The sequence below is a fragment of the Phocoena phocoena genome, chromosome 14, assembly GCF_963924675.1.
Source record: "Phocoena phocoena chromosome 14, mPhoPho1.1, whole genome shotgun sequence".
Classification (NCBI taxonomy): Eukaryota; Metazoa; Chordata; class Mammalia; order Artiodactyla; family Phocoenidae; genus Phocoena; species Phocoena phocoena.
This window is the reverse complement of record NC_089232.1, coordinates 9,394,360-9,410,538: the sequence shown is the minus strand read 5'-3', so window position 1 is coordinate 9,410,538 and position 16,179 is coordinate 9,394,360. Positions and strand designations below refer to the sequence as shown.

At 46.6% G+C, this 16,179-nt stretch overlaps 2 protein-coding genes across 2 annotated transcripts in view; both read left to right on the top strand.

The window, feature by feature from the left end:
* On the top strand, nucleotides 1-1,644 carry ITPRIPL1 (ITPRIP like 1). Its single transcript, XM_065891625.1, has one exon. It carries the CDS (start codon nucleotides 1-3, stop codon nucleotides 1,642-1,644), a length of 1,644 nt encoding a protein of 547 aa, XP_065747697.1.
* A 5,751-nt stretch (nucleotides 1,645-7,395) lies between these two features.
* Nucleotides 7,396-16,179, top strand: part of NCAPH (non-SMC condensin I complex subunit H) — a 35,872-nt gene continuing 27,088 nt past the window's right edge. The window contains exon 1 of the mRNA XM_065891143.1: nucleotides 7,396-7,414. Within this exon, the coding sequence (XP_065747215.1) occupies nucleotides 7,396-7,414 (19 nt within the window). The remainder of the gene's footprint in view (nucleotides 7,415-16,179) is intronic.

Sequence of the window (16,179 nt, the reverse complement as noted above, 5' to 3'; positions counted from 1 at the left end):
ATGGCTGTGATAAGCCTTCTGTTCTTGGCAGTGATGTACGTTGTGCACCACCCTTTGATGGTCAGTGACCGGATGGACCTGGACACACTAGCCAGAAGTCGGCAGCTGGAGAAGCGGATGAGTGAGGAGATGCGCCAGTTAGAACTAGAGTTTGAAGAGAGGAAGCGAGCAGCTGAGGAGCAGCAGAAGGCAGAGAACTTCTGGAGAGGAGACACATCCAGTGACCAGTTAGTGCCGGGGAAGAAAGACAGGGGACGGCCGTTCCAGGCGGATGGCCACGAGGGGCCGCTGGGCTGGATGCTGGGAAACCTGTGGAACGCTGGCCTCTTTTGCTTTTTTCTCATCTTTGAGCTCCTGCAACAGAACATGCAGCACGAGCCGGCCTTTGATTCCAGCAGTGATGATGAGACGGAGGAGGTCCGTGTCGTGCCTGTCACCTCCTACAACTGGTTTACCGACTTCCCCCCGAGGGAGGTCCTGGAATCCTTTCACAAACACCACATCCAGAACGTCACCCGGGACCTGCCCTGCACCTGCGAGTTCGTGGAGAGCTTTGTGGACGACCTCATCAAGGCCTGTCAGGTGCTCAGCCGCCGGGAGGCTCACCCACAGTTGGAGGACTGCCTGGGCATCGGGGCTGCCTTCGAGAAATGGGGAACCCTCCACGAGACCCAGAAATTTGACATCCTGGTGCCCATTGTTCCCCCGCAGGGCACTATGTTTGCGCTGGAGATGAGGGATCTGGCCCTAGGCCGCCGCTGTGGCCGCGTGCGGGTCGAGTCGGAATGCGTGTGCAAGCGCGAGAAGCTTCTGGGGGACGTGTTGTGCCTGGTGCACCACCACAGGGACCACTCAGCCCTCCTGGGCAAGTGTAACAGCTCCATCAAGGCGGCTCTCTGCACCGGCTCCTACCTGGATGTGTGTAAGACCGTGCAGTGGTTCCGGAACATGGTGGGCAACGCCTGGGCCCTCGTGGCCCACAAGTATGACTTCAAGCTCAGCCTGCCGCCGTCCGCCACCTCCTGCAAGCTCAGGCTGGACTACCGCTCAGGCCGCTTTCTCTCAATCCGCCTGGTCCTGGGTGTGCAACAGGAAGACACCTTGGTCTACCTGGTGAGTCAGGCCCCTGACCAGGAACAGCTCACCAGCGTGGACTGGCCCGAGTCCTTTGCAGCCTGTGAGCACTTGTTCCTAAAGCTGGTCGGGCGTTTTGCTCCCGAGAACACCTGTCACCTCAAGTGCCTCCAGATCATTTTGAGTCTCCGGGACCTTCAGAGTCTACCCCAGGGAGCATCCCACCCCATCCTCACCTCTTACCACTTCAAAACAGCCCTCATGCACCTGTTGCTGCAGCTGCCCCTAACAGACTGGCGGCATGGCATGCTCTCCCAGCGGCTCCAGGACATCCTCTGGTTCTTGGGCCAAGGCCTCCAGAGAAGGTCCCTCCATCATTTCCTCATTGGTAACACCTTTCTGCCCCTGACCATCCCGATCCCTAAGACATTTCGTAATGCTGAGCCCGTCAATCTCTTCCAACACCTGGTGCTAAACCCCATGGCACATTCACAGGCAGTGGAAGAGTTCCACAACCTTCTGACCCAGGTGAAAGCTCTGCCCTGTGCCTCGCTGGCTGGGACACATTAATGTACAGGCCATTAGAAAGCGGGAGAAGGTATTTCTGATTCTCAGGCTGCAACAGACTTTATTTTTTCAGACACATCAGCAGTATACGTGATCTTCACCTTGCCAGAGGGGACTACGATAGACTAAGACACTTAGGAGTACGTGAAGTGGTCGTGAGGAGGGGTCCAGTCTGCAGGGCCTAATCGAGGCTGGGTCTTTGAAGTTTTCTTCTCCTGACTTAACTTTCATCATGACCCCAAGAGGGCCCAGGGTAACAGATGTTATGGGAGGATCTTGCTGCTAAAGAGTTGAGATCCAGAAGAGGCCTGTGGAGTTGGGTTTTGTAGCAACACTGGAAGTCAGAGAACCAGAGAATACTTCCATTCCAGCTGATTCCTTCTTTTGTGAACGACTCCGAGCACATCCCTTGTAAACTGGTTTCCTTATTGAACTCAGCCCAACTCATATCCAAGCTGATAGCACTCCATTTTATCCCAAATACTGTGATGGTAGCTTCTCGTATTTTAATCGAATTTTTCAGACCTCCACTATTTGAAGATATAACCAAGATGTTTATTTGCCATTTTCTTAATTTAGCCCTATTTTCATATGATATGTGCAAGATAATATAGCTGTTTTATGCATCTGAAAAGAACTCCAATACTACCCAAATAACTTGACTCACAGACAAATATTAAGTCAACAGTGGCCTGTCCCATAATTGAAATAATGGATTTACTAAAATTAATTACATCGTCAACATCTGATGACCTCCTCAGTGCCTGGAAACATTATAAAACCCTTAAGGAGGACAGTCTTTTGGGGGGCTCTGCGATGAACAATTACGGTTTCTGAGGGGAGCCACTTATTTGTTAAATGGAAAGAAGGTTTAGCTACCACGTGCGGCTGTGCTTTTTCTCAGTCTGGTAATGCCTTTGTATTCTCTTTTCAAAGAAGACAAAGGGATTATTTGAACTGCGTGTGTGGGTTTGCAAAGCGGGGTCATCACAATCCAGGCCCACTGCCAGGGCTGGACAGGAAGGGACTGTGAATCAGTTCAGCTCTAACAAAGTCATAATTCTGGCCATATGATTGGTATATTTCCCCCTCTTTCAAAACCCTGGGCATCCTGGGGAGGAGTGTTAAGAAATGTGACTCTAGTTGTGGGTGTGGTTGTTTTGGAAATACCAGTGCTGTTCCTACCCAGCACTGCCAGGAAGATCTTCGGGGGAGGAGAACCTTGCCCCACATTTAATGTGACCTCATGGGGGGTTTAGGTGCTGGCCTCGTAGGCTTTGGTTATAGAATCCACACCCTCCCCGCAGCAAAAATCAATTACAAGTGTCCCAGAAGCTGATGCCAGCCAATATTTGGGGCTCCCACTGCTGCACGAGAGCTGCTGTGTTCTCGCGTTGTCAGCTGCTATCTGCCAGGTACAGCTTTCAAGTGCAGATGTGATGATGGTTGGTTCTATGCTGGTGGGATTTTGGTGTTTTAAAAACATCCACGTGTTTTTTGGGATTTCCCTGGTGGTGCAGTGGTTGAGAATCTGTCTGCCAATGCAGGGGACACAGGTTCGAGCCCTGGTCTGGGAAGATCCCACATGCCGCGGAGCAACTAAGCCCGTGTGCCACAACTACTGAGCCCACGTGCCACAACTAGTGAAGCCCGCGCGCCTACAGCCTGTGCTCCGCAACAAGAGAAGCCACCGCAGTGAGAAGCCCGCGCACCGCAACGAAGAGTAACTCCCCTCACTGCAACTAGACAAAGCCCACGTGCAGCAACAAAGACCCAACGCAGACAAAAATAAATTAATTAATTTAAAAATACATATGCTTTTTGTTTAGAAAATAATTTGCTGGTGTTTTACTTCCAAATCAATAAAGAAGATTATTTTCTGTATCGGTTGGAACCTGCAATACCAGCAGATCAGCATTCTCACATGCCTGTTCCCAAGAAGTTCACGTTACCCTGATTGCTTCATCCAGTACATCCTGGTGTTTCTCAGTGTACTTTGAACCAGTCTGCCCTGTGGTTTCCCAGTGGCATGGCCAGTAACCAGAAAAGAGTAATTCAGAATCTTAAGGAACACCTAAGTTATTCGTTTTCATGGTGTCCAAACCAAAATATCAGCCAAATTAAAAGGTCTTAATGTCTACAAACAACATATATAAACTCCAGAGGGCACAGGCCTATCAGGTAGAAAGAAGGTGGTATGATCTAGGACTGGGTGGTTTCTAGTCTAGTACAAGACAAGGAAGAAAATGTAAAGTTATGAGTGGGCGGAAGAATACAAAGGGAACAGTCAGCAAAGCTTGGGTGGGGCAGAGAGTATAAGAAAGAGTATAGAGAAAACAAGTATTAATGGGAAGAACAGAGCTGTTGTGCTCTGGGAATACTCTTACAATGAAAGGGGAAGCTTCCAGATACTCAGGAAGCTCAATTTTATTCTAAACAATACCTGGCTGGCACCCAGGATATAACAGCGATTATAGTAATGGGAATACTTAGCATTCATCGAGCATTGCCAATGGTCCAGGCACTGTTCTGCACATCTGGTAACTCATTTAATCTTCACACTATAACCCCACGAAGTGGGTGCTTTAACCCCTCCATTTTGCCTACGAGGAAACAGGCTCAGAAGGAGTATACATAGCTCATAAGTGGCAGAGCCTGGAAGAAAGTACCCGTCCTAGCAACCTTCCAGCACGATCTTGGGAATAAGATGTAGGGGTTACAGTGTTTTGAAAAGCATTATATTAATTTTAAGATAAACTATATTAATTTTAACATAAAGGGTGGTATGTTATTGTCTGGGAATTCTGGAAGATAGAAATTGTTGGTTCGTAGTCCAGTCCTTAGGAGGTCAGGAATTTTATATCACATACAAAAATTAAAGGCATTTGCTCAGAGGCCAAAACAAATGCAAAGCCATTTCAACTACATGCCCTGTTGAACCCCAGTGACTTGGTGGTTTATATCATGAACTACATTGATATAAGCCAGCTGCAGGCTGGAAGGTCAGGGCAAATTTCAGCCAAAAGACTGTTCAGGTAGCCAGCTGATAACACTATTATTCCTCACCTAAACTAAGGCTGTTTGGCATCCATTTTGGGGAATTAGAATCTGGGTGAGGAGTGAAAAATAGGGAAGGGGAATGGCTCCAGCACTTTTCTGGCAGATGAGGGGTGGAGGAGGGGCCCCACTACTTTTGTGGACAGAAGAGTTGAGCTTTGCAGGCCACTGATACCAGTGTTGAACGGATCTCTTGGCACCCGCCTAGTAGTCCTAATCCCCGCAGACAAAGAAGACATGCAGAACGGGAGGTGAAAGACCTGCCTGCACCAGGCGGGCCTGGCCTACAGAAATGCAGGGGGTGCAGTTGGCACTGCACACGGAGTCCCAGGCACTCAGCTCAGGAGGCTCCACTACAACCACCGGACAGCTTCACACGTCAGCCAATGGCTGATGGGTCTCCTAGGAGCCTTCCTCTGCTAAGAGTTCCAAGCCAGTTAAAAGCCCAGTGCGGGCAGGGGGCGGGGGGAGGTATTATCATCACTGTTTTATAAATAAGGAAGAAAATGGGGCCCAGAGAGGTTAAGACGCCCAATCCAGGATTAAGCTTTTCTTCGAACTTTGCTCATTCAGTACATATTTAAGCACTTGCTGTATCCGGCGCTAGCATCAGGCCCTGGGAAAACAATGGTGAGCAAAGACACGCTTTGTCCTCATGGGGCTGACAGTCTATGCAGGAGACAGATATGAAATAGTCCCCCCAGCAGATGTAAAAGGTTACCTATATGGGAAGAGAATCTAAAAAAAGTGGATATATGTATAACTGATTCACTTTGCTGTACACCTGAAACTCACACAACATTGTAAATCAACTATACTCCAGTGAAAATTAACAAAAAAAACAAGGGTGACAAGTTCCACTAAAGCCTCCAGTAAGGACACTTGAGCCTACCAGGGAAGGCCTCCCTGAGGAAGTGATATGAGCTGAAATCTGACAGGAGTTAACTCGGTGAAGATGAGGATGGAGAGGATCCTACGTAGAAGATGTGGCACATGCAGAGGCCCCGTGGTGAGAGCTGGCACCGTGAGGGCTAGTCTGAAAGGAGGCCCAGTGACTGGAGGGCAAGGAGAAAATGGAGGCAAGGTGCAAAGTGAGGCTGGAAAGGCTGTGGGGACCAGGCCCAGGAGGGCCTTGTAGATCATTTTAGAATCTCCCTGAGCAATGGCACCTTTGAAGCATTTTGGACTTTGGGAGGAAGCGACAGGTCGGTTTTGTACTTAGCAACCACCACCCTGGGCCCAAGGAGAAGCGGGTCAGAGCACGTTTGGGGCTGCTGCGGACCAGCGAGAAGGAAATATGGATGAAAAGAGATGCGGGATAGAAGAGATTTTTAGGAAGTAAAAAGAGCTCAGCAATGGATCATGTGTGAAGAGTGAGGGAGAGGGAGGCGTCCAGAATGACCCCTGGGTGCTGATTTGGGTTCCTGGGTAAATTTGTTTTCTTTCTTCTATCCCACACTGCCTTACACTAAAGATTTGAAGGTGGTCACTGGGAGAACAACTTCGTGCAAAAAATAAATAGGCTGGGCTTCCCTGGTGGCGCAGTGGTTGAGAGTCCGCCTGCCGATGCAGGGGACGCGGGTTCGTGCCCCGGTCCGGGAAGATCCCACATGCCGCGGAGTGGCTGGTCCCGTGAGCCATGGCCGCTGAGCCTGCGCGTCTGGAGCCTGTGCTCCGCAACGGGAGAGGCCACAACAGTGAGAGGCCCGTGACCGGCAAAAAAAAAAAAAAATAGGCTTAAAAAGTCGTTTTCAACAAGGTGGTACTTCTTTGGTTGCCAAAACGATTGAGGGGCACCCTTGGCATTTAGCGAGAAAATCGTGTCAGGGACGCTGAGCAGGAGTCCCACAGGCCAAGCGTTGTTTCACCCTGAATGCCAACAGCACCTTGGAGAAGAAGCACGGTATAAAATGCCATACGTGTGTTAAGACATTATAGGATGTTCGAGGGATATTTGGGGGAACGGCCCTGGCCTCTGCTCCTGTAATACAGTTTTTGGGATGAGATGAAGCAGAATGAACAGATGGATGGCACATTATACTCGTCTCACTTCCGACCTTAACCTTATTTTTTTTGAAAGGGAGGAAGATATCCAGGAATCTTTTCGCAAGAATCAATAAAAACGATGGTCTTCATTTAAAAAAAAAAATGTACACACAACATTTTGCATCTGTTCTTTCCCTGCCTGGAACACTCCTCATTCCGGTGTCGGCTACCTCTCACCTCCCTCCCACACCCCATCATCACTTTCTACCTCCTAGTGTTTTGCTGCCCTTATAGCACAGGTCGCGATGGGAAAATCAACCTTTGTTTCCTCAGTCACCTGCCTCCCCCACTAGTATGTAAATTCCGTGAAAGTAGAGCCCTTGCCCGCTCCGCTCCACGCTGGGTGGGTCCTAGCGCCCAGTTCTGCGTCTAGCGCTCGAAAGGAGGGAGTTTTCATACTATTTCCCGGGAGGTGGCGGGGGCGTCCATGGATCCATTACAGTCCCCCCAGGACCCGAGCTCGGAGCGCTCAATCCCTGCCGTCTCACTTCCACGCGGCGCGTCACGACCCTTTTCGCGCGGAGGAAGGACCAAGGCGGTCTGCGCAGGCGCGCCTCTGGCCCCGCCCACGGTGGCGTCATCACGGCCGTTATTACGCTCAGGCGTCTCGGCGGGCGATTTAAAACCAACTCTGGAGACGCGGAGGATAAGATGGGACCTCCCTGGCCCGGTGAGGCTGAGTGGGTGGGAGGCGGGCGGGAAGGGCCCGGTGAGAAGAGGTGCTCCGGGTGGCGGGGCTGGCGGGCTGGCCTGAGCCGGAAGAGCAGCTATTCTCGGCCTTGTCGTTGGCCTTGTTCTCCGCCGGCTGAAGTAGAGGCAGGCGGGATGGGGGAGAGGAGGGCCGGCGCAGGGTGGGCGGGCGGGTGCGTTCGGCCAATCAGGACGCGGCTTCGGCCCGCGCCGCTCTTGCCGCTGTGAGCCGGATGTGGGACGCCTTACTCTCTGGGCTCCTACATTTTGCGCGGTGTCTCTTTAAAAGGAGGTTTTCCTGGAAGGCACGTTAGTTCAGGGCCATGGAAGTATTGTGGTTACTGCTGTATACTTAATACGCATGTATTTATTTTTACATTCATTCAACTAGTATTGAGGGCCCCCTTCGGGCCAGAACCTTTTTCTTTCTTTCTTTCTTTTTTTTTTTTGCGGTACGCGGGCCTCTCACTGCTGTGGTCTCTCCCGTTGCGGAGCACAGGCTCCGGACGCGCTGGCTCAGCGGCCATGGCTCACGGGCCCAGCCGCTCCGCGGCATGTTGGATCCTCCCGGACCGGGGCACGAACCCTGTCCCCTGCATTGGCAGGCGGACTCTCCACCACTGCGCCACCAGGGAAGCCCCGGGCCAGAGCCTTTGTCAGATGCATAGATATAGCAAAGAACAAAACAGATAAGATCCCACCCTCTTAGAGCATGTATTTTAGTTCGGGAGACAGACAGGAAACGAAATAATTACAGATGAGGCTGAGTACTCAGATTGAGAAAAGCAGAGTCGGGGGAGGGTCCCTTTAGATTAGGGAGTCAGGGAAGATCTTTAAGCAAGATTCTGGGGAACGTGTTCAGGCAGAAGGAGCAAGTACAAAAAACGGGCAAAAGAGAAAGAGACTGACATGGGCGAGGACCAGGATTTTGTAACTGAACAGTGAGTGAGGTCGGGCAGGTAGTCAGGGCCTTTGTAGGTCTTGGTAAGAGGTTTGGAAATTTAGTTACATTTTGGATGTGGTAAGTGACTTACCTGAGTCAGGTGAAAGGGTCAATAATCACGTGGCTAAGAGCTTGACACTCAGGGCAGTGATATGGGCTGCTCAGGGAAGTGGCCTGTGGACTGAGAAGTAAATTTGGTCATCATCATCATATAGATGGCAGAACCATGGGAACAGGTGAGAACACTAGGAAGATCCTGTAGAGAAAATACTTGGGACCAACATTTAGAAGCTGGTTAGAGAAGGAAGAGCTAGAAAAACTCAGAAAAGAGTGGTGTTGTAGAAGCCAAGAGTGTTTCAAGTGCTGTTGACTCTCAAGAGGGATGAAGCCCGAAAAGTGACGATTGGTTTTGGCAACATGAAGCTGTGGTGGTGGGCGTGGGAGCCAGATCAGAGGGGTTGAAAAATGAGTAGGAGTTGAAATGGATACCGAAAGTGTTTTTGAGTTCAGTAACCATCTGCTGAATGAATGAATGTATAATGGGAAGGGAAGGAGAGAAATGGGGAGGGAATGTAAAGGGAAGGAGAGAAATCAGGGAAAGACAATTCTGAGAAATAAGGTGTGCCTCTAATTCCCATTCTGAGTTCCCCTCTTAGACAAATTCCTCCTTTAGTGCTTTCTATTTCTGTTTTTCTCTTGTCCCAAGGTCCAACTCCCTTCCTTACGTTGGTTGCAGTGCCCACATTCAAGTAGTCACAAGTCCTCTTGATTCGGTCTCTAAAAATGTCTGTTGCCTCCTTCCTATTTTTACTTTCTTCTTTTTTGTTTGTTTTGACCTCAGCTGAGAGTTATGTTAATCATACTCTAGCTTGTGGGAAGCTATCAGGGAAACATGTGAAGTTGTTCTTGTATTTTTAATTCTCTTTTATCCCCACTCTTCATTCTTTCCCTTCCCCTTACATGGGCAACCTTATAGTGTTTTTTGTGTGTCGCTATTTTTAATGTGTTCCTATAAAATGTGTGTGATATTATGCATATTTTTTTCATATCACCAATTCTGAACCAGCTGAGATATACATTCTTATTCTCCTTTGGAGGATGAAGAAGCAAACCCTTAGAGCATTTACTTAAAATTTCTCCAGTTAGTAAGTGAAGGAGCTGGAGTTTGAAGCCAAGCCTTCTGATTCTTAAATCTGGAAACTCTCTCCCCAGGTCTCTCAGTTCCTTCATCTCTGCCTTCCGAGGATCTTGTTTCTTGGCCTACTCTCATAGGCCATAGCCACTCTCCACCGTGGTCACACCCTAGACCTTGTCGCTGCACCACTCTGTCACCTCAGTGCACCCCGCCTCAATCACTCCTGTCTTTCCAGCTTACTCCCTCTTGTTCCCCGACTCCAACAATCCTTTGACCCAGCAGACCTGTATTCTTCTACTTTTCACTGTCTCTCACCTCTCTGCCCTTGTTCCCCTCCTTACTTAGCTTACATTCAGTGGTCGTTTGGTGTAATCACTCCCTTTCATATGCCCAAAACCCCTTGCCCTCTTCTTGCCTCCTTACACTTGCTTGACAAAATCACAACTCTGGTTAATCCCTACTCTGCCTACTCTGCTTGCACCCAGTGGTCTCAAGGGGACCCTAAAGCTGCCCAGCATTCATGCTGTATTCCCTGGTTCATCCACTCTCCTTTTAGATGATGATTTCATATCTTCCTTTCTCTCCTGAAATCTCCAATACCTCCTCCCCAGCCCTCACCCTTACCTGCTGAGTTTTTGGTTTTTAGCTGCTTCCTTTAATTTTTAAAAGATTATTTATTTATTTATTTGTTTGTTTTGGCTGCTCCGGGTCTTAGTTGCGGCATGTGGACTTCTTAGTCGTGGCATGCATGAGGGATCTAGTTCCCTGTCCAGGTATCAAACTCCGGCCCCCTGCATTGGGAGCGTGGAGTCTTACCCACTGGACCACCAGGGAAGTCCCTAGCGGCTTCCTATTTTACTAAGAAAATAAAAGCAATCAAAAGATATCCACGGGCTTCCCTGGTGGCGCAGCGGTTGGGAGTCCGCCTGCCAATACAGGGGACACGGGTTCGTGCCCCGGTCCGGGAGGATCCCACATGCCGCGGAGCGGCTGGGCCCGTGAGCCATGGCCGCTGGGCCTGCGCGTCCGGAGCCTGTGCTCCGCAACGGGAGAGGCCACGGCAGTGAGAGGCTCGCGTAACACAAAAAAAAAAAAAAAAAAAAAAAGATATCCGCAAGTCCACCAGTGCACCTTCTCCCCTACCTGCGTCTTTGCCTGTGTTCTTAGTCTTCCTTCCTTTTGCTGTGGATGGACTCTATGCTCTCAGCAAGGCAGCCCCTTTACCTGCTTGAGTACATTGTTCAGCAACTTTTACCCTTTCTTCTGCATGATCTCTGTGAATAACGGCCCTCTCAAAGATATCTGGAACCTGTGAGTATGTTGTTTTACATGGTAAAAGGGACTTTGTGGATATGATTTTTTAACATTTTTTAAATTAAATTTTATTGGAGCACAGTTGATTTACAATGTTGTGTTAGTTTCTGCTATACAGCAAAGTGAATCAGTTATACATATACATATATCCACTCTTTTTTAGATTCTGTTCCTATACAGGTCATTACAGAGTGTTGAGTAGAGTTCCCTGTGCTGTACAGTAGGTTCTTATTAGTTATCTGTTTTATATATAGTAGTGTGTATATGTCATTCCCAATCGCCCAGTTTATCCCTCCCCCCCCCACATTTCCCCCTTGGTAACCATAAATTTGTTTTCTACATCTGTGACTATTTCTGTTCTGTAAGTAGGTTCATTTGTACCATATTTTTACATTCCACATATAAGCGATATATGATATTTGTCTTTCTCTGTATGACTTACTTCACTCAGTATGACAATCTCTAGGTCCATCCATGTCACTGCAAATGCCATTATTTCATTCTTTTTTATGGCTGAGTTCTGGTTTGGTATTAGGGTGATGGTGGCCTCTCAGAATGAGCTTGGGAGTGTTCCTTCCTCTGCAGTTTTTTGGAATAGTTTGAGGAGAGGTGCTAACTCTTCTCTAAATGTTTGATAGAATTTGCCTGTGAAACCATCTAGTCCTGGATTTCTGTTTGTTGGAAGTTTTGTTTTGTTTTGTTTTGTTTTTCAGTCAGTTGAGGTGATATGAGTGCCAAAGAATAGAATTTAGAGCATACATTTATTCAGGGGCAGGAGAAAGAAGGAAAGACAGGAAATGAACAAGGGAGTGGCAAAGAGGAGGAGGCAGTGCCTGAGGCTCAAGGAAGCTGGAGACTGTACGAGGGCCACTCACTGTTGTGGCCTCTCCCGCTGTGGAGCACAGGCTCTGGACATGCAGGCTCAGCGGCCATGGCTCACGGGCCCAGCCGCTCCGCGGCATGTGGGATCTTCCTGTACCGGGGCACAAACCTGTGTCCCATGCATCGGCAGGCGGACTCTCAACCACTGCGCCACCAGGGAAGCCCTGTTGGAAGTTTTTAAATCACAGTTTCACTTTCATTACTTGTGATTGGTCTGTCCATATTTTCTATTTCTTCCTGGTTCAGTCTTGGAAGGTTGTACCTTTCTAAGCATTTGTCCGTTTCTTCTAGGTTGTTCATTTTATTGGCATATAATTGCTTGTAGTAGTCTCTTACGATCCTTTGTATTTCTGTGGTGTCCTTTGTAACTTCTCCTTTTTCGCTTCTAATTTTATTGATTTGAGTCCTCTCTCTTTTTTCTTGATGAGCCTGGCTAAAGGTTTATCGGTTTTGTTTATCTTCTCAAAGAACCAGCTTTTAGTTTTATTGATCTTTGCTCTTGTTTTCTTTGACTCTATTTCATTTATTTCTGCTCTGATCTTTATGATTTCTTTCCTTCTACTAACTTTAAGTTTTGTTTGTTCTTCTTTTTCTAGTTGCTTTAGGTGTAAGGTTAGGTTGTTTATTTGAGATTTTTCTTGTTTCCTGAGGTAAGATTGTATTGCTACAAACTTCCCTCTTAGAACTGCTTTTGCTGCGTCCCATAGGTTTTGGATTGTCATGTTTTCATTGTCATTTGTCTCTAGGTATTTTTTGATTTCCTCAGTGATCCATTTTTTAAAATAACTTATTTCTTTTTATTGCTGAATAGTATTCAGTCTTATGGATAAACCACATTTTGTCTGTCCATTCACCAGTTGATGGGTATTTGGATTGTTTCCACTATTTGACTATTACAAATAACACTGCTACAACATTCAGAGAGGGAGAAGGTAGTGTGAAGACAGAAACAGTGAGAGATTTGAAGACACTAAGCTGTTGGCTGGGAAGATGAAGGAAGAGGCCTATTTCTTACATGATAAGAAATGTAAGAAACGCACCCCTAGAAGCCAGAAAAGGTGTTCTGCCCTCAGAGTCTCAGGAAGGAGCCAGCCCTATGAATACCTTGACATTATCCCCAGAAACACTGGGATACACATTTCAGACTCTAAAATCCAGAACCGTAAGAGAATAAATTCGTGTTGTTTTAAACCACTAAATTTGTGGTAATTTGTCCCAGCAGCAAAAGGAAACTACAGTAAGTCCCCTACATATGAACGAGTTCCGTTCTGAGAGCGTGTTCGTAAGTCCAGTTTGTTCGTAAGTCCAACAAAGTTAGCCTAGGTACCCAACTAACATAATCGGCTATATAGTACTGTACTGTAATAGGTTTCTAATACTTTTCACACAAATAATACATAGAAAACAAAAAATAAAACATTTTTAGTCTTTTCTCACTTGAAAAGTACAGTAGTACAGTACAACAGCTGGCATACAGGGGCTGGCATCGAGTGAACAGGAAAGAAGCGTTACTCACTGGAGGAGGGAGAGAAGGTGGGAGATGGTAGAGCTGCAGGATCATGAGCAATAGGAGACAGAGGGCAAGCTGCAATTTCACTCATGCCTGACATTGATGGCACAGGTTCTTGTTCCTTGCTGGAACCAGATGCATGTTTGCATCTTTGAAAGTTTGCAATGTGAAGGTTTGTTTAGTAACATATTGTTTAGTCTCCATGTGTTTGTGTTCTTTACAGTTTTTTCCCTGTAATTGATTTCTAATCTCATAGCGTTGTGGTCGGAAAAGATGCTTGGCATGATTTCAGTTGTGGATTTGATTAAGTTAAGGATCTTGAGATGGGGAGATTATCCTGGATTATCTGGGTGGGCCCAACGTAATCACAATGGTCCTTATAAAAGGGATGCAGGAGGGCCAAAGTCAGAGGAGAGGTGATGACAGAAACAAGAGGTTGGAGTGATGGAAGGAAGGCACCGTAAGCCAAGGATTGTAGGTGGCCTCTAGAACCTGAAAAAGGCAAAGAAACAGATTATTCCGTAAAGCCTCTAGAGAGAATGCAGTCCAGCTGACACCTTGATTTTAGACTTCTGACTCATGAATTGCAAGAGAATACATTTATGTTCTATGAACCATTAAGTTTGTGGTAATTTGTTATAGCAGCACTAGGAGACTAATACGGTCTGTTTGCTTCATTTTTTTCTACCAAGCTGGGTTTTATTTTTTTCATTTTAAAATTAGTTTCTTGACCTCACTTCCCTTTCAACTGCCTTCCTCCCATTTCCCTTCTTCCTTTACAGCATGAGTCCTTGAAAACCATGTCCCCATTTTCTCTCTCCAATTTCTCTTCTCCCATCTCCCTTTTTTTGTCCCTCCTATCTTCTCTTGAATCTGTGCCTGTTTGACTTTCTCTTTGTCACCCTGCACTCAAGGAAAACTGCTCTTCTCAATAACCTCTGGGTTGCTAAATCTAATGATCAGTTCTCTGTCCTCATCTCATTTGACCTGTCAGCTGCATTTGACATAGTTCATTACTCCTTCCTCCCCTGAAATATTTTCTTCACCTACTTGTGGAATGCCACACTTGCCTTCACTAGTTACACATTCCCCATCTCTTCACTGATTCCTCGTTTCCTTCTCTTTAAACTTTTGAAGTATTCTAGGACTCAGCCTTCTGCTTTTTTCTATTTGTCCTCATTTTTTGGTCTTCTCATCTAGTCTTACGGCTTTGAATACCCTCTCTATGGTTACAACATCCACGTTTATATATCCAGCCCAGAACTTTCCCCTAAACTCTAGACTTAAATATCTGGCTCTCTACCCCAGTTGGATGACTAGTAAGTCTCTCAAATCCAGCAGGCCCCAAACTGAGCCCTGACCTTGCCTCCTTTCCCCACAAATATGCTTCTCCTGTAGTCTTCCTCTCTCAGGTCCTGGCAACTCCATTTCATCAGTTGTTCAGGGTAGTGTTGTAGTTATCCTTCATTCTTCTGTTTTTTCTCATGCCCCACATTTAATCCATCAGGAAATCACGTTGGCTCTACCTTGAGACTATATCCGGTGTCTGACCACTGCCTACCTCCACTGCCCCCTCTCTGGTGTGAGCCACCAGCATCTCTTATCCTGGTTGTTGGTAGTTGCCTTCTAATTGGTCTTCCTGCTTGTCCTTTCAGTTTTCAACAGAATAGCCATAGGGATCTTCGTGAAGCATAAGTTAGATCACTTTATTCCTCTTCTCACCACCTTCCAATCACTTCCCTTCTCACTGCTCATGAAAGCCCAGGTCTTTACAGTAGCCCATAAGTAAGGCTCATACACCCCTACCGGCCGTCTCTCCCTTATTCTGACTGATTGGTGCTCCTGCCCTACCAGGCCCCGCAGGTCTGACATCCTGTGACCTCTCTCACTTCCGTGCTTCCCTCTCACTGCTTCTGCCACACTGGCCCCTCAAACGTGCCAGGCATGTTCCTGCCTCTGTACTTGCTGTTTCCCCTGCTTCCATGTAGCTTCCTGCAAATATCTGCACGGTCTTGATTCTGATGTTACCTTGCTGAAACGTTTCCTTGACACTATATTAAAAATGACCTCCCACCTCCATTCCCCAGTCCTCCTTATTCCCCTTCCATGCTTTACTTTTCCCCATGGCTTTTATCTCCATCTAACATGCCATCCATTTTCTAACTTCTTATTATGAAAGTGTTCAAACATACAGGGACGTTGAAAGACTTAGACAGTAAATAGCCTCACACTCACAACTTAAACCCAATTGTTAACATTTTGCCATATTTTTCCTCTCTATCACACACACACACACACACACACACACTGTTTTGACTGATTCATTTGAAAGTTGCACACACCATGTCATATCACCCCTAAGTTGTTCCCTATGCATCTTCCAAAAGTAAAGATATTCTTTTACATACCATTATATCATTATCACACCTAAGAAAATAAAAATCAATTCCCTAATGTTCCCTGATATCCAGACTATATTCCAGATTTCGCTGTTTATCCCCAAAATGTTGTTTATAGTTAATTTTTTTGTTTGACCAAGGATTGGCTGAAAGTTCAGAGGTTATTTTTGGTTTGTATGACTCTTTGGTTTCTTTTGCTCAAGAAGAATCCCCTACTTTTTTTTTCTTTTTTCTTTTTTTTGACATTGACTTTTTTAAGAGCTAACTGTCCCATATTCTGGAATTGTCTAAATGTTTGTTTCTGATATCATTTAACTTGTTCTCTAGCCCTTATATTTCTTATAAACTGGAAGTTAGATTTAAAGTCTTGGTTAAATTTAGGTTAAGCATATTTGGCAAAGTATTTTACGGATGATGCTCTGAATTTCATATTTTGTCCCGTAAGGAGATGAGTAAGTTTCAAGTTGTCTCATTTTTAGAGAGGCTACATCTGATTGTTTGGTTAACGTGGTGACTGCTAGATCTTTCGTTGTAAAAGACATTTTTCCCTTTGCAGTTAGCA